The sequence below is a fragment of the Pteronotus mesoamericanus genome, unplaced genomic scaffold (assembly GCF_021234165.1).
Source record: "Pteronotus mesoamericanus isolate MK-2021 breed Mesoamerican mustached bat unplaced genomic scaffold, CSHL_Meso_final contig_101, whole genome shotgun sequence".
NCBI lineage: Eukaryota > Metazoa > Chordata > Mammalia > Chiroptera > Mormoopidae > Pteronotus > Pteronotus mesoamericanus.
The window spans coordinates 25,939,203-25,962,443 of record NW_026555001.1 but is presented as its reverse complement, the minus strand read 5'-3'; the positions used below and the strand labels follow the sequence as shown (position 1 = coordinate 25,962,443).

General features: G+C 35.2%; 1 protein-coding gene across 2 annotated transcripts in view; it reads right to left on the bottom strand.

Annotated features, from left to right (window-relative positions):
* Positions 1–1,274: 1,274 nt before the first annotated feature.
* Positions 1,275–23,241, bottom strand: part of ROCK2 (Rho associated coiled-coil containing protein kinase 2) — a 102,740-nt gene continuing 80,773 nt past the window's right edge. The window contains exons 18-33 of one of the 2 annotated variants that reach the window (XM_054569630.1): positions 22,075–22,235; positions 21,514–21,698; positions 19,643–19,712; positions 18,935–19,038; positions 18,586–18,772; positions 17,351–17,444; positions 17,162–17,256; positions 16,230–16,409; positions 15,882–16,050; positions 13,502–13,572; positions 12,434–12,522; positions 11,918–11,996; positions 10,356–10,617; positions 10,055–10,268; positions 4,763–4,869; positions 1,275–3,557 (exon numbers count right to left, since the gene is read on the bottom strand). In XM_054569630.1, the coding sequence (XP_054425605.1) occupies positions 4,776–4,869; positions 10,055–10,268; positions 10,356–10,617; positions 11,918–11,996; positions 12,434–12,522; positions 13,502–13,572; positions 15,882–16,050; positions 16,230–16,409; positions 17,162–17,256; positions 17,351–17,444; positions 18,586–18,772; positions 18,935–19,038; positions 19,643–19,712; positions 21,514–21,698; positions 22,075–22,235 (2,054 nt within the window). In that variant the 3' untranslated portion in view covers positions 1,275–3,557; positions 4,763–4,775. Of the gene's footprint in view, positions 3,558–4,762; positions 4,870–8,134; positions 8,506–10,054; positions 10,269–10,355; positions 10,618–11,917; positions 11,997–12,433; positions 12,523–13,501; positions 13,573–15,881; positions 16,051–16,229; positions 16,410–17,161; positions 17,257–17,350; positions 17,445–18,585; positions 18,773–18,934; positions 19,039–19,642; positions 19,713–21,513; positions 21,699–22,074; positions 22,236–23,241 lie in introns of those variants that run through there. The other variant, XM_054569636.1, reaches the window with a different exon arrangement.

Sequence of the window (23,241 nt, the reverse complement as noted above, 5' to 3'; positions counted from 1 at the left end):
ATTTTCTACTTCTCCGTGCGCGGAGTGCCAGGCCCAGGGCCAGAGGCTCACAAGTCTGTAACCTTAGCGATGACTTGGGAGAACCCGTCTTTCACACCCACCTTGCAGAAAAGGCAAACTCTGGGGGTAAATTTTAGGTTGTAGCATTCCAGGACTATTTCACAGGAAAAGTATGAGAATGCGTGTGTCTTTTTTATTTATTTATTTTTGATATAAAAAGCAGGCATAATACAATTACATTACTACAAAGATGCAACAGTCTAAAGAAAGAAAAATCAGGGGGGATACGATTTTTGTTCAAAGGGGAGAGCAGATCAAATATTTATGATGATCTAAACCATGCAATTCATAACTTATTACAATTTCAAACAAAACTCATTACGGGGAAGGGAACCCAGGAGAGGACCCCCAGCGTCACAGGCAGCACCGTCACACAGTGCTGGCCTTCAAAGTGCTTCACAAATCAGCCGCGGCAGCTTCTCCACAGAGGGACACGGAGGCCTGATTCAGGGCGGGCAGGGGAGTCAGTAGCAGTGAGTGTCAACACAGAAGTGACTTGCTCTCATCAGATTTTTAAAAACATGTCTCTTAAAGCATGTTTCCACAAGGTAATATAGTGTCTATTTTACCACCAGAATCCTAGGAAAATAGATTAACAACAGCAGCATAACTTCTTACATTGTGGTTTGGCAACCTAGAGCGATTCTCCTTAAGGATCTAGGGACAAGCGGGTACGGAGGAGGCCCTGCAGAGCCAGGTCCCTGTAGCTCCAGCATAGGTTAGTTTAAAAAAACACTAACCTACACTTCAGGTTTATTGGTATACTTAGCCTTTAGCTACAGCATTTTAAAAGCTCACATAGATCTTTAAAAAATTCTTGCTTCTATATAGCATTTTTTAAAAATTAATACTTTTCAAAAATTCACTATACACTAATTTCAACAGTAATACCAAGTTTCCTTCTACTTCTGTCTCACTATCCCCACAAAAGTACAAAAATCCAACTAAGAAAATCCCAGTATTCACTACTTCTTAGTTCTCAATAGGAGGTATTTAAGGCTCTAGGAGTAATCAGGTGTGAGGAAATTAGCAACTTTTAGTCTTATATTTATCTTGGAAGTTTTGGAGCCTCAAGAAAAAGAGGAGCTGGCACAAAATCTGGTTGTTAAACCAAGTCAGCATCGTGTTTAATGAGTGTTGCCAAGAGGACACTTGGATAGGTGCGTGCGTCATTCATGCACATACATGAAACCGGCAGCAGGGTAAACAGCAAATTCTTATCCAAGGTCAGAATCTTTATTAAGCACATTTCCATTAGTTGGACAAACAACCTTATAAACCCTTATGTCAAACCATATAATGTGAAGAATCTCCATGGGAGAGATTTTTTTTTCACCCCTTAGAATACCTTCCCTCCTTCCCAAAACTCCCATCGGTATTCCTTGTATAGTTGCATCACACCATGATCCTCCATATTCTCTAATATATACAGCATTCAAAATTTAAACGTTTGTCATTTTTACTCAAATATTTCAATTACTCATGTGTAAACTTCAAATTATTTCACCTTAATAAAGTTTATTAAAAATATATATATATACTCTCCAATTCAGAATAATATGATAGAACCTCCCATAGTGTAACAAAATCTTTATATAAAATATTAATTCAGTCTCCTTTTAACAAGTCTAATGAATGGAAATATTTATTCTATATAAATTTTATATATTTTTCATTTTTAAATCTTACTTTAAAAAAAAACCTGGGCCCCCAAACCAGAACTGCAGAGCACACCTGCAAGGGAATCGCCTAGGGCACGCACGTCTCCTCTCAGCACAGACAGCAGGAGCGCACGCGCAGACGGGACGCTGCCAGAGTGACAAGACTCCGTTCCAGGACATCGGTAGACCTAAGGCCACTCCTCAGTTTCTACAGCAGTATCTGTGACTGGGGACCTAACTCTTTAAATATCTCCACACTGACCTCAAAGGGAATCAGTGAAAAATGTCTTAGTTCCTTCATTGAAATATTAAATGATGTATTTTAATATCACACCAAACTGTGTATGTGTTGTACGTATAGAGACTGATAAAAGGCTACATAATTTTTTTACCCGATGCTTATCACTGATGCATACTGTCGCAGCACAAAACATACACTTTTGTGGGACACTGAGAAATACAGCAGGCAGGGTCCTGCACAAACTGCAACTTCAACAGCATTTAAAAAATAAAAAGCAAGGAGCCTTTGAGGCTGCTTCTTCCTGATCGCCAGTTTTCATAACCCAATACTGAGATATTGCTGTACACAATTGTGTGTTTAAGGGATCACATTTAAATATTTAAAATATATCTAGAGTACGTTTTAGTTTTCTTTACACTTGAGATAAATTTTGAATGTTGAGTGTGAAATGTAAAAATAGTCACAAATGTTATTACCAGAAATAAAAACATATCTAGGGTAATCAGCAAATTCCAAGCATTTCATAGTCACACACTAATACTGAGATCTGTAAAAAGGGTTGAATGAATAATAGATATACATAAAAGATATATTAGTTCTAATACTATCCATTATTGTTTTTATCACCAATACTTTAAAAAATTCTGTTATACAATCAAAATAGGCTGACATTGATAACTATTATGTGGAAAAATAGTGCACTATTTTCTTCTGCAAAGCAAATTTGCATCCTAAGAGCTGGTAAACACTTGTTTTTCTTTTTTTAATACAGAAAAGGGCTAAGACTTTGAAAAAAAATTAAATTAAGGCATTCAAAAAGGGGAAAGTTGCCTACCACGAAGCATTAGGAAACTGCGAAAATTAAGTTCAAAGTTTTTGTTACAGTAACATGAACATGCCGCTCCAACAGGTACACACAAATGAGTGATATAAAACCCAACATTATGGCTTTGTACAAGTGCATAGTTGCAACTGTAGTAAGTAATGGTATCTGATTAATGTATATAAAAAAATAAAGTGGGAAGTTTAAAAAACCCTCTTGCAGTATTACAGTACTCTCTCTTTCTGTGTATGTGTGTGTATACATATATGTACACACACACATACACATAACACACACAGTATAATGGTCACCTCCTAAAGATGCAGTCTGTATCACTGTAGTGAAACCCATTCCCAGATTCTTCTGGTAAATATGCTGGTGAAATCTCTCTGTTGAAGCTGAAAAAGTGATCTCTTCTTTAACTCTTCTCAATCCTTTCGCGCAATGTAGTGTGAGTGACTGCCAAGAGAGCTTAATGGAACAAGTTTGGAAGAGTTGCATATGACATTCTTACTCTATTAACCAATCCCTGTTGGTTCAACCTGATGCTCCCAAGACACCAAAAAATATCTCTCCAAGATTTACAATTTATATTGCAGGAATAAAGGGAACATGTATATGTATATGTATATGTATATGTATATGTATATGTATCAGTCTCTCAGGAAAATATAGCTTTTTAATAAATTTTGGGCCATCATATTTCAGTCTTGTTTTAACTGGAAGAATATGATCACCTTGAATAATGACTGCATTCACAGAAGGCAGTTAGCTAGAAAGAAAGAAAAAATAAAGTTAGCTGAGACAATTGAAGAGATTGTTAAATTCTTTGAAAAGCCATCCTATGTACATCATTAAACTATATAGTCCACCAATTACTATACTTTTAACACCTAAATCATGCATAAAACATGTTTACTGTGTTACTTTTCTTATTTTTAGATACATGCAATTATATTCTTTCTCATATTTTCCCATATTGGCTACAAACATAGCACACAGTTTTAACACCAGTAACTGTCAGGGTTAGACACTGTGTCACCAAGAAGCTCATGTGAACCTAAGTTTGACTTGGAGTTTAACTGCCAGCTGCCTCAAGTAGCTGACAGAACAGCAGGCTTACGGACTAGTTCTACTTGACTATTTGACCCTTGAAATCTATGAAATGGGAACACACATGTTGTTATAGTAAATATATGTAAAAATACTGTGTATATCCTACTTATCAACAGGTCCCCAATATTACATGATTCAAGTATGTTTTGCAATGTGCTTTCTTAGGTTAAGATAGGCCTTAGTTTAAATCCATTCCATGCAAAAGATGTAACTCATAAGGTTCAATTTTCATTAAATCTACTTCAGCCACTATCACAGCATACCACTGGCATTCTTCAGCAAGAGAAACATGAAATTTCCAAAAAGCAAACATTTCACAGCATCACAAAGAAAGCCAGATCAGAAACAACTATTCCACAGCACTTACTAAACTTAACATAAGTTCTGATGGTTTCAGTACTTGCAAGTTAGAAGCAAAGAGGGGGAGGCAGGGAGGGAAAGAGAGAAGGACAGAGGGAGAAAGGAAGCCCATGCTATGTTCACAAACTCATACTGTTGTAGGAACTTGAAAACATTGTAAATTTTACCCATCTGAATATGGTTTCTTTGGAATGAACAGAAAATACCATATTAGCTCCTTTTATTATTTCTACATGTTTCATTCCTAAGATAAAAAATTACATAATTCCAACTGTTTTGAAAAATATATAGCCAATAAAGAATCTGAACATAGCATTTCACTTTTATACTTAACATAAAAATTTCAGTTAGAAACTTTTCTGAAAACTACTTTTCAAATATATACTATTGAAAATAACTTAATAAAATTTCAAAACTAGTCAAAAATAATGAAACCCAAGTGCAAACCACATGCGCTACTTGGAAGTACTAAAATAACTCATTTTTCACTTTTTGATTTACCCCATTTATTTCTTCAGAAATCAAAAACATCGTCATCATCATCATCACCACCATCATCAACATCATCAAATGACCAATCCCAGTCTTTAAATGCCAAATCAAGCAATCTGCAATAGGAGGTTTGCAAATTTATACTCTAACATTCTTTAGAAATGGCAGTTTAATATACTACGATCTCAAAATCGTACTTTAAATGTGCTGTAAGCATGCTAGCTTTGCCTCCTCCAATAATAACATGATTCAATTAAGATGGAAATACACATGAAAATCTTCTTTCTCTTTATATATATATGCATACACTCAAGTTGGCCAGGTACACTTTCTAGAGAACTGAAGACAATGACAGGATTTGGGGATAAGACACAATCCTCTCTCCAACAGTCCCAGACGAAGACACTACCATCCTGACGCCCGCTTCAATCTGAGGCCTACGAGAGCTCACCATTTGTCAACATTCGCTTCACCAAAGTGCCCATGTTGTCAGCTTGCATTTTTCTAGAATAGTAGCATATGCCCTAGTGTGAAAGGGAAGCATTAAGAACATAGCTTCCCCCACTCCAGCAGGACCCCACCTGCTCAAGGGGATGCCAACAGTTAGGCACTCCATGAAACACTAGGGACAAGGGAAAAACCACGGGTGTGTAAGCAGCACTGGCGACTCATCTTGGTTAAATAAAATGGACTCAGAGCAGTAGCATATGTAGTCTTCTCTTTCCAATCCAATAATCTAATGCTGTAATCATCTTTATTTAAAAAAAAAATAGAACTAACTTTCTCACGGTTTAATAACTGTAATGTTCATGAATCAACTTATGCCAAGGAACTCATGTGGTCCCTAAAGTCTCATCTGTGATCACTGCCATTGGTTCTTAAGTTTTAGTGTATATGATTTTCCCAGTGTTATTTATACTATATATTCCCAGGACACATGCCAAGAGATTCTGATATAACTGGACCGAAGAAAAGGAGGGCAAATATTTGCATTTTAAATAAACCCCCTCGAGGTAAATTCAGATGCAGCTGGCCGACTCTGAGAATCACTGACAGGCTAGGTTGATGAGTGATTGCTCTAAAAGTAAACACACACACACAAATTATTCTATTCTAAAATGTGCTAAATGCAGAACAATATTTGAGAAAATATACAAACCCAGATATAATTATTTATTTCCTTAACATGTATCGCGACCTAGTATATACTCATTTTTATAGGCTTATATGTAAAGTAACTTTTAGCTATGGTTTCAACTCTCCTGCTTGGGAGGTTGAGATCAGTAGGCCTTCCTGGGTGTTCAAGCCCCAGTTTTAGCATACTTTATGAAAAACCTGCATTTCAGTTCCTTCTAAAACCCTTGAAGTGTGTACCTTTCAAATTTTAGAAGTCTGATCACTAGGTTCTTAGAGCAGTGCCCAATAAGATTTCCCTTAAAACCGCTCCTTCACGCCCTTCCACTCATCTGTTTCTTGTTCATTCAACTTGAGAAATGTTTCTTTTGCTTGGTTTCTTCCACTGTCAGTTCTTTAGAGCAGGATCTCGAGTATAAACATACCAATCTCTTGTGGAAGGACTTCAGTTTGAAGAACAAAATAAAAGCCCCTCTAGCAGAGAGTATGCGCTCCCTTTCACCCTGGCTCAGCGTGCTCGCTCCAGGCGCGTCCTCCGCCACTCCAGCCTCACCCTAACCCAGGGACACGCGGCCCGCACAGAAGGGTTCTGACAGCCTCGACCCTCTGCATGTCACATGTGGCCTGGAATTAACTTTCCCTGGAAAATTACTGATACTCCATTTTTCTGACACCTCTCTTGATGTCTTCAGGCAGAATTCTCCATACTTTTCCTTTAGAACTCCATAATATTTGTGAATCTATTGTAAGCAACATTTTAAATATTACTGTAATTATTGTAAATAACTATCTCCTCCATTTAATGAATGAATCACTTCAAGTCTGTGAAACTTACTGCCAAACACTGCTTCAGAAAGGGTACATTTAATTTTGAGTTCAACTAGAAGAACATGAGAGTACCCATTTCTTTACCTCTTGTCAATACTGTTTCTTAACCTGTACCAGTTTGGCAGGTAACAATGATTTTAACATTATAATTTAATTTTAATTTCTTTGCTTAACAATCAGGCTGATCACTTCATATTTATGGCAATACCTGCATATTCCTCACTAATTTTTATATTGGGAAGAAGCAATCTCCTATTTCTTAACAATTTCTTTGAAAATTCTACATACAAAGATGGTACATTGCAAATATATGGTGTTTTTAAAATTTGCAAGGCTTGAATTTTTGGTTAGTCAATCTTTGACTTTATTTTCTTCTTTTGTTTTTATCTTAGGTTCTTCTTCGATCCAAGATCAGATAACGTATTTTCTTCTACTTCATTTATGGATGTTTGACCCTTCAAGTTGCATATAACCTTATTAGTTTTTCCTAAATAATTACTGTTAATTTTCTGATATTTAGAAATGGAAAAGAACAAAGATAATAAATGATGATATAATAGCTCCCTCCATTCCTAGTTTAAACTGAGCTGGCAATGCCTTACTTCTTAATACTGGGTAAATGAGAACTTTTTGCATATTTGCTTTATACTCTTCTATGTGGCTTAAATATTGCATTTAAAATAAAAGCTCTTTGAAAGAAAAATAAAGAGACATGGCCTGAAGCAGAGACCAGAATTTTGTGTTTGTGTTTATATCATTATCATAGATATATAAAACAGAGCCAAATATTTGTTTTTAAGAAGATATCATGTGAATTAAACTACCGTTAGACCGACTAGTCCTACAAGTAGTATTAAATAAACACAAATAAACAGCTAGATATTAAATTACTGCTGATATACACCAGAAATTCTGGTCTCAGTTTTCTTGGGTGGTCTTTTAATAGCTCCACCCACCTTTCTACAGGAACATGTTATGAACTGGGAGGAGATTAAAGATCACCTAGTCAGTGCGGGCGCCTGCTGGGAGCCACGCTGCACGATGTCAGCTTGCGCACACAGGACAGACTGAGGAGCCCGCGCGCCAGCCGTGTTGCCAAGCAGCCCCTAAACCAGGCAAACGCCTGTGGTGACAGCGCAACGCGCTCTCGCAGAGCGCGCCAGCCGTTCCCGCTTTGGAACTTCGGACGGCTTGATAGCTTGCCCTTGCTGAGTTAGACGTGCACCTCTCTGCTTGGTTCTTGTTCTAATACGTCTTCTAAAGCACAAGCACTTTATACATTAAATCTTTTTTGCTAAGATCTCCCATCCTTTCAAATAATTTCTTCAGAAGACTAAATATCCTTCGTTTCTTCACGTGCTCCACGTGTAACACTTTCAAACGCCGCACTGCCTCAGTTATTCTCTTCTGCACACCCTCCGACGTGTGCTCTTCTTAACGTGCGGTGCCCAAAGAGGGGTGCAAACTGGACGGTTATTCAGGTAAGACAGACACATTTTGTGAGTTAAAAAGCAATGGAGGCAGAGACGTTAAAAACAATGGAAATACCTCTGCAGAGGTATAATAAAAAACAAAATTATATTTTAAATGTGCCCATCTTTACATTTAAAATCTCACAGAGTATGTTAAAAATTTTCATGAAAATACTCTATACATTTTACAGTCAGTTTTGCTATTAGTTTTATCTACATGCATAGTTGTGAGAGAAAGAAATCCCTATTACTTACTGTTGCTATGCAAAATGTATTTTAAAAAATCAATGAAGAATGATTCGAAGGGCAGGGCCAGAACTAAAACAAAACAAAAAGTAACAAAAATCCAAAGTAAATGTGCTTTCAAATAGACAATGCCGAATTGGGGGAGGAGAGAAGAAGGAACGTCCGTCAGTGAACATGAACCAGTCATGCAATTCAATATATGCCTCGCTAAGTCTGTAAATTGCTCCATAAACTAATTCTACGTGTTATCATATGTAGTGAAATCAAACAGGACAAAAAGAATAAAATATAGCAAAAACACTAGAGTTCTTAAAGTCCTGAAACTAAACAAGTCATTTGCCCTTCTGGAGTCTGAATCAAAAAGAATGATAATACCAAATATACTCCACAGGAGTATTATAAAAATCAAATAAGAAACTATACAGTTAAATTATATACAGAAGCTGTAAAGAACTACATATTGTAAAGTATTAAAATAGTATTTATGCATTAATAGTCCTATAATATTAATACTAGAAATTTAACAATAATTTTTAGATGTTTGGCACATGGCATACAAAATGACCTCAAGTGTCTCTGAACCCTAAGTTTCTTCAGCTTAATTACTATTATGTAATCACTAATTTCATAATATTTTTTAGCATACCTCACACAAAAATTCAACATTTTCACTGCTGAAACACCAATTCTACCTTTGTCATTCTAAATTATTTCCTTGAGATATTAGTTTCAACAAAAGTCTCATATAAAGATGTTTGTGGTTAGAGTGAAAAGCTTTCTGATAATACAGCCAATGCACATCATTATTCATATACTGAAGGTCCTGTGTTAGGGAACAAAAAGGATACCTGAAATTAGATGCCTGGCACTTCACCCTTTAGCTAACCAAGTCTTCACGTTCGTTTTAACAAATGGCTATATTTATAAATGCTGCAGTATCTAGTAAGACCAGAAATGGTTTATGCTGGATGAATAACTACATTACTATAATGTTGCCATATAAAATGGCTCCCCCAAAACATTTTTGTGCATTAATGACACTCTCTGAACTTGCCCCATATTCACAACTCCACCTCAATTACAAGGAATGTCCACTTTACACATTAGTTAGTATCTGCATTTTTAAAGGGGACCTATATTGCTCTTTAAGTCAAAGTATTATTTTAAACTTAGACATTTGAATTAAGAATTAAGATTTCAGTCCTGCCTCCCAAGTCATCTAATATAAAAGATGTATAAGAGGTTTGCAATATTAAACACAATGTGTGTATCTGACACTTGGAGGTCTGTGTGTGCATTCTGTCTACTAAATCACTAAATTAGTCAGTGTACTTATACAATTCTAAAATGATGATTATATATAGAAACATGACAAAAACGAGCCCTTCATGTATTTTTGGTTGAGTTTAATATATGTGTGTGATTCAGTAAATACATTTATATTATGTTCCTTTAAATCAATGAATGAGACATGCATGCTTAAACAGTTTCAAACATTTTGGTATTCCATAGTTCACTAAAATATCAAGGAAAGGAAAATTGTAATTAGAAAAAAATTGTACTTTAAATATGAGTAGCAAAATATTTCTAAAAACACTTTAACCACATTTTTAGTTATTACCTTGGTTTATTTGGGGCAAGCTGTCGACTTGGCCGTCTAATAGACTGGTTTTGCTGTATCTTCATTGAAGTTCTAGGAGATGACCGTGCAAAAGGGTCTGGAGCTGGAGGCTTCTTAGGTATCTTTTTCACCAACCGACTAACCCACTTTTGCTGTTCTTCTGTAGAATTTGCTAATATCAACAGATTCTTTGCCGTTGAAATATCATAATACACTATAAAAATATTTGAAAAAACACTTAATGTGTTTAAAATGATATGAACATAAATAATATTGATGGAGCAAGTAAGTTACTGTTTACCTTTGCAAGGTGCTATAATTTCCTCCTTTTTGTCCATGTGATCTTTATGGCATTTAATATGGCAGCGGCGGCACTCTAAAGCGGGAGGAGGTTTGAACATATGCCACAGTGGCTTCATACAAGCCTCACAGTTGGTTGGGAAATGATAGAGAGTAGGAATAAATTCATGTCCCTTGTGGCAAATATAATTTGACTTTTCTCCCACTGGTTCCACTGGAAATTCTTGTTCTTTCTTACTTTCTCCTTCATTGGCATATAGAATCTATAAACACCAAAAAGCACAATGAGTGATTTCTAAACATGTTATTTTTTATATAGTAACATTCTTATAATAAAATAAAATTAACCTAAATTATCCAATAAGAAGAAAATGGACCTAACATTCAAATGTTATTAAATTCTGTCTCATCAAGAGCTTTAAGAGAAAAGTTATTATATAGTCACTTTGGTTCATTTCAAAAGAATCAATCCTGTTCAAATGGTGCCTTCTTTTTTTTCTCTATGATATCTTACTATGTTTCAGCAGTTTTATCAGAACAGGCTAGCAAAAGGTAAATTTACACTTGATTGGTGTTAGAAATTTTTTCTGGAAGGGAGTTTTCAAAATAATCACCTGAAGAGATGTGGCAATTACATGACTTTATGCTTTGTGATTCTCAAAAACAGACAACTGCTCATAACTGCAAACACAGCTATAACTGACAAGATCTGTGTTTGGTGAGTTGAAAAAGAAAGGAAAAGAGGAGACGATGTATGATATACTCCAAATTAACATGATAAGTACCAGAAAATAATTCCCCCAAAGTCCAGTAAGCACAATGGCTTGCACGCAGAAGGAACTCAGTAACTAATTGTTGGTTTGACTAATTTTAAATATTTTATTTATTTTTTTAGAGAAAGCAAAAGGAAGGAAGAGAGGGGGAGAAACAACAATGTGTGAGAGATACATCAATCAGTTGCCTCTTGCATACCCCAAGCTGGGGACCTGGCCTGCAACCCAGGCATGTGCCCTGACCAGGAATCAAACCAGAGACCTTTCTGTTTGCAGACTGGCACTCAATCCACTGAGCCACACCAGCCAGGGCGGTTTGACTAATTTTAAAATGAAAGTAGAAAAAGAAGAATTTGACTTTAAATCAGAAGAAAAGACCTACTGGGTGCAAAATTTAACTTTTATAAGCAACCTTTTTCACTTTCTAGTGAGCAGAGCATAAAACCAAGACCAGAAAAAACGTTTAATGCTTAAAAAGTCATAAGCAACCTTGAACAAAAGGTTGGCAAAGGCCAGAAACATGATATAAATACACTACAGACTTTAAAATGTAAAATGGAGAGAGGAATGAAGACATATCCAGACAGAGTAGGCATGAAAAGTCACAAAAGAATGAGCCACGTTTAAGTGGGACTAAAATTGAAAGGTAATCTGACAATGGCCCAAGGATAAAAGACGCATTCGATGTTACACAACTCTTAAAATCTCTGAAACTGAAAACTAAAAAACAGAAACCAAAACCAAAACCCCACAACCAACCAACCAAAAACAAAAATAAAACTATGTTTACCTGAAATATCCTTGGAATTTCTTTAGCATCTGCTCTATATACATCTGTCTGTGTAACTGGTCGGACATGAAACAACTTGCTATAAAAAATTTTTAATAAAGGAATGAAATATTACCAAAGGACCAAATTACATTAGTTACCCTATACTAGTCAGAAGTTAAAACTGACTACTTGGCGCATGTTAGAAGGTCAAAGCATATGTTGCTCTATTACATCAATCATCCCTTGAAATTTGGGTAACTTTTCAATAAGTCAGAAAATTTTATAATTAGTTTCAGAAAACAATATAGTAAAGACCCATGAAATAAAAATGTTTTAGCTAACTTTATACCCCAGACTTCCATCTGTATGCAGCAAATATACAAAAATGTAACAACAGTATGGCAGGAGCTATCCTATATGAGTAAACACATATACCATAGGACTAGTATATTGCAGTAACTTGACAAAAATGCCATTACTCTCTTATACTTTAAACAATGAAGTTCCTAAATATTCTAATAAAAAAGCACTTACTCTATATCTAAAACCATGTAAGGATTAGATTGTTCTTTATCTTGTTCACTGTCATAGAAAAGAATCTTCTTACTGCTTACAATCACATACTGTTAAAAAGAGGAAGGGAAGAAATTGAACAATGATTAAAGCTGATATATATCTTATTTTCTTTGAAAATAAATTTTCTATTAGTAATCAAAATCACATAAAATACCTAAGTTTAATAACTAAAAAGTTCTTAATATACCCTTAGAAAAGTCTTCCTTAAAATAATAATATATTTTGCTTGTATATAATTTAAATAAACAAATTAAAAATGAATTCAAATATTTTTTAGACTGGCCTGGCTTCAAGACCCAGCAGCACAGGTAACCTACTGCTATGGTTTGAATGCTTATATTCCTCTCAAATTCATATGTCAAACCCTAACACCTATGGGACGGTATTGGGAGGAAGGGCCACTGGAAAGTGATGACATCATGAGAGCAAAGTCCTCATAAATGGGACTGGTGGTCTCATAAAAGGAGTTCCAGAGAGATCCAGGGCCCCTTCTACGCTGTGAGGCCTCGGCGGGAAGTCTGCAGTCCTGAAAGGGGCCTTCACCAGGGCCCAACCACGCCAGCAGCCTGGACTTCCAGCCTCCAGGACCGCGAGAAGCACGTTTCTGTTTTTCATAAGCTACCCAATCTGTGGTATTTTGTTACCACAAAGTACCTGAATGAACTAAGACACATCAAAAATGAACATGATAACATCGATAATCATAATAACAGAGGAAAAGAGATAAATGGGTCTTTCTGTCATATCCAGGGTAGTTTTTCTCACTGAAAGCTCAAAAGCACGGGGTTTCTATTTTCCTAACACCAAAACATGTTTTATTATTAATAATCTATTAATGATAAAGTTACTTTTTACAAAGATATATAAAATCAGGTTCCTCCAAATCAGAAAGTACAAACAAGTTTTGTGTGTCTCAACGTCCTAGTTATATCAGTTAGGTGTATCTTACAACTACAAAAGTGAAATGGTTGGAGCTAAACCAACCAAAAGAGAAGCAAAAGAGCCATATTCTAAAGCATTACTTACCTTTCTAACCCATCCAAACTTCTTAGTGTTGTTCCTCACAGGCAATGAAAGCCATCCTTCTAGTCTTGATTCTATAAATAAACACAAGATATGAGGATAAATATAAAAATTCTTCTAAGAAAATGAGGAATTTAATACAATTTTAATATAAAAGTCACAAATCAATTATGCCATTCAGAATCTACAATTGCACATTATCTAGGATATAATAATAATAATGCAGGATCAGTATAAGCAAGCTATGCAATGCAAACAAAATCCAGATTATATCATCACATTGGAAATATATATTCTATAGTTTATATATAAAGTCAAATGTCTCATTGATTAAATTCATGCATTTGCAAAGTTCAGCAGAAAAGTTTCAAGAAAGAGAAGCAGCTCTCTGTTCTCACTAATCTACCTGTATTGAGTCCCTTGTCTTTCCTTTGGAAGGAGGCCTAACTATAGATATATCACACATTTTCTTTGAAGAGAAAACAGTTTAAGTGAATAATTACATGTTCAGGGAAAATGAACTTTTAGAATGGATATGATAAAATGAAATAAAATTGTGTACATTACAGATTAAGCTTGATTAGTGAGTAGCAATATAACCAAAAGATTTCTAAATTCCAAAACATCAAAATCAATAAAATTCTAGTAAAGGAAATTGAATACTTAGAATTTGTTCTACTGGCATTTGATCAACATCTTTTAATAAAATAATTAAGTGAAATAAACATTTTTGACATATTCTAATAATAAAAATAACTATCACTTGTTTAACATCTACTAAGTGTCTGAATCGTGCTAGATGCTTTACATAAACTTTCTTTAATCCCCACCGCCTCAAAGAAAGGTCATGCAGGGACAAGTTCTCTGACTCCAGTACCTATCCACTCTCACCTTCCAAACCATCCCAACAAAACGCTGTCATTAAAATCAGTCCACATGCTCACGGCCGGGAGATGGTCCTACACCAGTTAAGTGACTAAATCAGATGACTTCTAAAAATACGCACAAGACTGAAATAATTTTATTGTTAGGCTCTGAAACAACGCCAGTGCAATCACTTGTGGTTTACCTGGGAAATGTGGTGGCAATGTGCCATATTTTGCCATGTACAATGATTACATACCAAGAATATAATAATGGGTATAACAGCCCCGTGTATAACACATACAAAACGTGGGTGTGCATTATACACAGCAAAATATGGTAAGTAACTATTGTTATTTCACTTTGATTTCAATTAATAAGAGGCTAAATTCTGCCTTACATTCAACTGTTCATACACTTAATTTCCTGTGGCATTTACATTACATGTTTTTTGTACTTCTACTAACTTTGGGTTAAACATAATTTTATGTATTTTCTATCCAGCTTCTTCTTTTAAACTACAAAGGCAAGGATCAGGTCAAATTGTCTTGTGCTCTCTTCTAAGGCCTAGCAAAACGTTGCCTGGCTCAGCACTCACTGAAAACACGAACACGTCCTGTAAGACAGCCTATATGCTCTTTTTGTACTGTCATTCTTGATAGGAAATTTCAGAAAGAATTTCTTCTGGGTTGAAATGGATAAAACAGGCTGTGAAACCATACACACGCTCTTAAATAATACAAAGTGGTGCCTCATTTCTTGTAAGCTGACAAAACAATTCTATCAATTGTACATTAATAGCAATGCCATGTGCAAATACCCTGAAAACAAACTCTTTGTTCATGCAGCAGTCTCTTTTTAATTGAGACTAGAGCAACGTGTTAGAGTTAGTGAATATTAGTTCACGTTACAACAGTTTTTCACAAGGACTAAAATTAAGGGTAGCGAGAAAAACCCCAAAGGTGGAAGATTTTCAGGATATCACCTGTATCATTAGGTTCCGATGAAATAGGTAAGTAAGGCAAAGAATCTTCTTCTGAGTCAGAATCAGAGTCAGAGTCAAGAAGCATATGAGAACTGGAAGGCTTAGTGGCAATATTGAGAGAGGTAGAGGAACGCTGGTAGGTGAATGACATGGATTCCATAGTGTGTGACTGAGTGATATGAACTGAACACCCAACATAAAAAGAAGTAAGAATGCAGAAAAGAATTAAGAGAAGAAAAAAATGAAAGCTTAAAAAGAGAGCTACCTGAATATATAATGAGCTAATTTAAATAACTAAATATGTAGAATTTTCTTTTGAGTTTTAAATGAAAAATTTTGTCAAAAGCCAGTAAATAAAATAAACTGTTGTTCGAATCCCCACTCCATGAAGTAGGGTTTTCCCTTAAAGAAAAGACAAACATTTTTCCTTAAGAACATCAGTTACGGGGCTTTAAAACAATCAACAGATTTATATTTAAGACAAAAGGCTTTTTTAAATAAAAACAAACACAAGGGCTGAAAACAAGTTCGCACCTGGAAACCCATCGTCCGCCTCCGCATCCCCCGGCCCGCTGCCTGTGCTGGAGCTGTCCATACCCATGTGTAAGGCCTGGAGCTGTGACCGCAGCTGCTCAATGTCACTGTCTTTACTGTCCAGTGTCATCTGCAGTTCAATTCGAATCTGGCTCTCTTCAGCTATTTGCTATGTGAAATTAAATTATGTCATATTAATTGGATGCCATGCATCTCATAATTTTGTTTCTTCTTCTTAGTTCAATAATTATTAACAGAAATGTTCTGTAACCAGTAAATATATACAGACATTAAAATCTACTTCTTAAAAAAGAAGTCTTCAATCTAGAGTTCAAAAAGTATCCTTACAGCCTGCATTTCATTCAGTTCTTTCTGATACTTGATCATCTGCTGGGTCAATTTTTCACGTTCAGATTTAAGCTCCATATGCAGCTTTCTATTCTCCTTCTCTTTTCTCCGTACATCTGTGTCACTACCACGTTTGATAGGTTCTTTTCGATTCATGATCTCAGCCAACTTATTCACAGCCTTAAAAACATAAGAATAAGCATATAGATAAATAAAATACATTATGTTGATGGTTTCTTGGTAACTCACCAATAAAGCTATACAACCACTAATAATCTTCTCCCCTATACACAGGGCCACAAAGAAACATCTCACGTATTGAACACACTCCCTTTCATTACTCACTATCCTTCCCCAGTCTATACCCCATTAGTTTTTCACTCATGTTTTCTGAGAACTGTGACGTAAAATGTTTATGGGTGTGATCTCATAGTACTTTCTGTCACTTTGAGTTTTTATTTCAAGAGATTTTTACTTGCAGTGGCTTCACATCAATAAAACATATGTCCAACCACAGAGCAGAGCGCCTGGGACCCACAGGGAACGGTGGTGTAAATACAACCATGAGGGCTGGCGGAAGGGGGTCAACAATCCTAGGGACTCCTTTAGACTGACCCTTTTTCAGTCTGCCAGCAAATGGTCATTCTCTATAGTTTCTTAAAAAGCAAAAAAACCATCAGATTACAATAAAAAATTAGGAGGGAATGTGATTTGATATGACAAAATTAAAAAAAAAACTTAAAACATTGAAATGGACAATGTTAATCAAATCCAGCTTCTACTAACCTGGCAAAAATCAGATAATTGCAACTGTTCAAAAATACTGATACATTAAATGACTGCTATGGCCAGTCTGTAACGCCAGCAGTAAACTGTAAAAGACATAAACTAAAAATAAATCCAAAATCCTATTTAGAGTTTATTATACATACTTGAGTTTTTAGTGTTCTCTCTGTCAGTAGCTGCTTCTCAAATTGTGCTTTAATAGCTGCTGCACTTATCTCTTCATCTTTCAACCTTGACAGTTCTGAAAGATGGAAAAATGTAAACATTATATCAACAACTAAGCCACTGACAATCGTTAGGTATATTTAAAATAAATATTCTTTGTTAATACATACGTTCTTGGGCATCTTTCAATTTGTTATTTAATTCTTCTTTCTCATTTGCAAGATTGGCAACATCACTAGTTAGTGTCCTATTAGTTTCTTCAAGCTAAGAAATTAAAGTGGAATAAATATCATATTTCAATTTATAAATTTAAATTGTAAAGCAATAATTCAAGATGAAAATATCCTAGAATGTTGCTAAAACTCTTGTTTTTCTAAGTACATCTACCTCTAGATGCCCTGTCTTTATGCTATCTTACCAAGCTTCACTCTTGGAAGGAATTTTGCTAACCATAATAGACTTCATAGGCACCCCAGGAAGCCAAAACCAACTGCCCTTCTCTCAAATATACTTAGCAGTATTTTTAATGAGAAAAATTTAATAAAGCAAAAAAATATTATAACAAAACTCTGCATTCCATCATACAGAATAAACAAAATTTAAAACTGCAGTATTTCTTTCAGAATATTATTTTAATACAGAAAATAAAATTCTACTAAAGAAAGTCGATATCCTTTTGTATTCTCTCCAAATCCATTCCACTTCTTCCTGAAGAAATTTTTACTGGGAACTCCGTGTTTCATCCTTTTCATTCATGATTGTATACTTTTATTACATAGACATGAAACAATATATAGTGGAGTTTTATGTGACTTTAAGTTATCCATAAAGAGCACAATGCTGTATTTTTCTTTCTTTAATTGCTTTCACTCAATATTATGAGTTGTTGATGTAAAGACCTACTTATTCATTTTAACTGACACAGTAGTTTCATATTCTACCACATTTCATCCATCCACTCATTCACCTACTGATAAGACACCTGAATTTCGCTATTACAAACATTTATGCTGCTATGAGTGTTGTGCCTGAATTCTTCTAGCATATTTATCTTCATGTGCGTGGATTTTCTTTGGATAATATGAATGTTTAAAATTCACTGGAAACTACCATATTATTCTATGCAATAGTAAATCTACATTCTTCATAGCAATAACATGAATGCCATTTTCCAGACATCCTTCAAACATTTCTCAAGTTAAAGTTAGTCAAGATACTGAATTTCTGCCAAGGTGACGAGTATAAACAACACTGAGAAGCTGATGGTTGGGTGGTTGAAAATCTTGTAGCCAGCACGTACAATCTTTCATTTAGATCTGTTACAGTATTTTCCTACTGCTTCTAAAGACAATTTATGATATAGTAATTTAACTATCATCAAAAAAGAACCAAGAATCTTACTTACAGATGCAATTGTAGCATCTTTTTCACTGAGTTCCTGTTTGTGCCTAGCCATCATCTCTTTGATCTCCAGCTCTTTCATGATTTTCTCTTTTTCCAAATCAGAATATTGTTCTTCTGCAATTGAACGTGCCAGCTGCTCAGAATCTGCTTTGGTCAAGGTGATCTCCAACTGAGCGGCCAAGGAATCCCTACATTTTAGAGATATATCAGTTAATGCTCCATTTCCCACTATGCAGTCCCAGCCGTGCCCGGCTCACCTCCTCAGCCCACTCGCAGCTGGCGCGCAGCAGGCTCTGCACTAGGAGCAGGGTGCGCAGCTGCGCACAGAGGAGGCGGGGCCCTCTCCTTACCTTTCATCCTGCAACTCCTGTTTCTTCTGCTGTAATTCTTTACAAAGTTTGGTCTTTTCTTCACATTCTTCTTTAAGTTCCCTAACTTGTGTTTTATAGAGGGTCTAAACAGAAAAACATAACAGAAACATAACCATCATCACCATCAGGAATATTATTTCTACATTCAAAATCTACCTAGACAAAAAGTTGATTACCTAAAAATACATTCATAACACTGAGTAATGTTGAGCCTCTGAGCAAAGTAATAGCTTAATGAGCTTTTTGATTTTCTTACAATCAATTAACTAATAAAGTTCAGCTAATAATTTAGAAGTGTGATTTTCAACTGGATATCATGCTAAGACTTCTCATTAAATGATACAGATCGGTGGGGATAAAGAGGCCAAAAAATATTAGTAATTTAGACTAGATAATTTTGTTGGCTTAAATTGATGAAACAGAGATGACAGCTATTATTTCATATATTAAAACTAGGCTCAAAAAAGTACAAATGTTAAAATAACAATTTTATTTGTTTCAATATGAAAACATAGTCTTCCTTTAAAAGCAATGCTTTTAAACAACTTCATAAAGTATGGGTATGTGCTTAGATTTTCCTAACAATGATAATAGTCTATTCTAAAGACAAGAATCGTTCTCCGGGCTCTGCAGCAAAAATTTTTTAATTCTACAAATAATTTTCAAATGAACATGCCTGGAACTTACTGAGAAATACTGCTCTGCTTCAAGCTGATCTTGGAGTTCTTTCATTTGCCCATCTGCATCTTGACGCTCTCTGTGGTAATATTGAGTCAAATGTTAAATGAGTTACACACATATTAAACCAGCAACTCTTAAAATGTGGTGTGGGAAACCCCTGGGAGTCCCTCAGACCCTTTCAGACAATCCACGAGGTCAAATCATTTTCATACATCTAAGCATCATTGTTTTTTTTGGTTTTTGTTTTTTGAACTCTCATTCTCTCGCTAGTGTACATGAACTTTTCTTGAAGTTATCAGGACATACCATGACATCATCACTCCAACAGCTAATGAAATGTGTGCTTTTATGTTTTTATGTTTTAAAATTCTCTCAGTTTTAACTTCTAAGACAAAAAATATCATTAGACATATCTCAGATAAACAAAAATTCTTTGACTCTCAATAATTAAAAAGAAATTTTTTTTTATCCTCACCCGAGAACATTTTTTTTTTTTATTCCTTTTAGAGAGAAGAAAGGGCAGGAGGTGAGGGAGATATGTGAGAGAGAAACATTGATTAGCCACTTTCTTGGACACATCTCAGACCAGGGACTGAATCCAAAACCTGGGTTTGTGCCCTGACCAGGAATTGAACCAGCAACCTGTCAGTCTATGGGACAACACTCCGTACAGCTGAGCCACACGAGCCAGGGCAACCTCAATAATTTTAAAGAGTATAAATTACATACTCTCACCCAGGCACTATAATCAGCCAGTTATGCCAACCAAGTATTAGAATTAAAAGAGCACCCCAAAATTGGTTATCTCATATGAGTGAATGACTGGGAGAAGGCCTGTGGGGAAGGAAGGAGTGCAGGGTTTTCTGTTTAAATGTGGGTGGTAACTGCACAGATTTTATACTTTGTAAAAACTCAAGTGAGCTCTACACTCATCATTTGTGTACTTTTTCTGTATGTCTGTTAATCAATACAGAAAACTAAATTAAAAATATAAAGTGAGCCTAACACCCCATTTAAGAGGTTAGGTTGAAATAAGTTAATTCTAGGTTTATTAAAAAAATTATAGTTTTTCAAAAATGTTATTTTATTTTATTATTATTTTTTTTAATTAATTTATTTACTTTTTAAATACATTTGTCTCTGCCTTCCCCCCACCTCTTTCCCTTGCCCCCTCCCACCTTCCCTCCCTCAGCTCTTCCCCTTTGGTTTTGTCCATGAGTCCTTGCTATGTGTTCCTTGACTTTCCCCTTCCCTTCCCTTTCCCTGCCCCCCCCCTTCCCTCTTGTCTCTGTTGATTTCTTTTCCTTTCAGTGTTGCTGGTCATATTTTCCTTGCTTCTTTGCATTGTTGGTTAGGTTCCGCTTATAGGTGAGATCATATGGTATTTGTCTTTCGCCCCCTGGCTTACAAAAATGTTATTTTAATATACTTTCTATTTTCTAAGTAAACTGCGTAGAGCACTACTAGAGTATATCCTTGAAAAATGATTTAAAAATTTATATGGTATTTGCTTAACACTGAAACATTTCCAAGTCCCAGACACTAAAGGATCCAACAAAAAATACATAGACAACAAGCTTGAGAGGCAGTCACAAGGGGGAACCTGAAGAGCTCGAGCTGAGAGGCCACACACCCTTCTGCCCCAGCACACCACTCTCTCCCGCACTGCACCACAATAAGGTGGCACCAGGAAAAACTGTTGGGGAAGCAAGTATAATCTTAAAGAACAACAGTGGCACAACACATTACTTGTACAGAAAAAAAGAGACAACATGGTCAAGAAAATGGTAAAAAAAATTTCCCACTTAAACCAAATTTAAGATAATTTACATGTAGATAGTTGTGCATACTAGTAAACTTTGTCTCAAACAACTTACTTTCGAAGTTCAGCATTCTGTTTTTCCAAGTTTATTTTCATTTCCATGAGATGATTATTCTCTTGTTTTAACTGCTTTTCTGACATTTTTAGTGTGTTGACTTGCTGTGTTTGCATCTTCAAGTCATTTTGTGTGAGGCAGCGCTTTTGAGTTTCCTGCTCTATTTTTAATGTCAAGTTTCTAACCTAAAAAATAAATTGTGTACTTGGTATGTAAGTAAATAATTTTGATTTTTCTTATCAGTGAAGCTGGCAGCATATATGATGACTCAAAACAGATTTCTGTCCTTTGGCAGTGAATTCATTTCACAGTAAAATACTTTTTTGTATTTTTGATAGCTATATTTTTAAAGTAAATTAAGGTCTTTATGGTAAAAATAACTTTAAAGTTCTTAAAATGATGGTTCATTTAATATATTACCTAAATTCAGTAAAATTAAAAGGTTGCAGAATATTATAAAAAAATTTTGTAATTATGAAACCCTCATTGTAACTTTACAAATAAACCTTGTTTACAATTAATTTATTAAATAGTTTGTTATTTATTAGTAAACATACTTACATCTTCATTGAGCACATCTTTCTGTTTAAGGAGTTCATTTATTTTCTGTTGTGACTGTTTAAAGTCACAGTCTAATATGGAACATCTTTTCTCAGCTTCCAGCAGCAGGTTCTCCACTTTCTGTTTTAAAGTCCTTTCCTCCAAGAGCTTTTTTTCCATTTCTATTGCCACAAAAATGAACATAATCATGAATTTACAAACAAAAGCACATCAAATATATGATGCAGTGCTGATAAAAATTATAGTAAATGATGCTCCTTAAAAATATTTTTTAATCCTCAGTTTAATAGTTTCATCACTCTTGTTAATGTATCTGAAACATCAATAATTTCATTCTTGAAAGTCAGGCGTTTCATTTGCAGGGTATGCCTCTGCAATATTACATCCATTCTAATGGAAGTAAAATAATTCTACCTTTATTTACGACTCTAAAAGATACTCTTATCTTTTAAGTAAAGATTTCTTTTACTTTCCTGATGATCTGTGCCTCTCAGTGTTACCTGTCTTACATTCAGGTCTATTCTCTGACCTCTGTCTATGGCTCTTTCCATCTTAGTGTATTACTAGACAAGGAGGAAAACTATGTGTTAGGGAGGTGGTAGAGGACAGGGCCCTGGAGCCTAACTTGTAGAGTTAAAACCCTGGCTCTAACACCTCCTAATTATTTGACTGGTCAAGTTTATTAACCTTCCTGAGGCTCAGTTACCTTATCTCTAGAATAGTGATAACAGTACCGCCCCCTCATGGGGAAGTCACACAGACTTTGAGTTAATACATGTGTGGCACTTAAATGATGCCTGATGCATGGCAAACAGTAAATGCTTACAATTAAAAAATATTTTTTAATGACCCAAGAAAATGTTCACAGTATTTTTAAAAGAAAAACAAAACCAAAACTATGAAGCAGAAAATATCCAAGTGTCACCCTGATTACCAGGATTACGGTTTTTACTTAGTTTATACTTTCCTGTATTTTCTAAAGATTTGTGATAGCTTTGTTCTACTATTCAGAAAAGGCTTTTAAAAGCCTTTTTCAATCTCAAAGTGTACAGCAGGCAACGTTTATGTCTAATCAAGTGATTCCCTATTAAATAATTACCTCTTGATATTCCGATTAGAAAATCTGTTCAAATCCAACTAGGTTCCTCTGCTCCTTCATACCTAGTG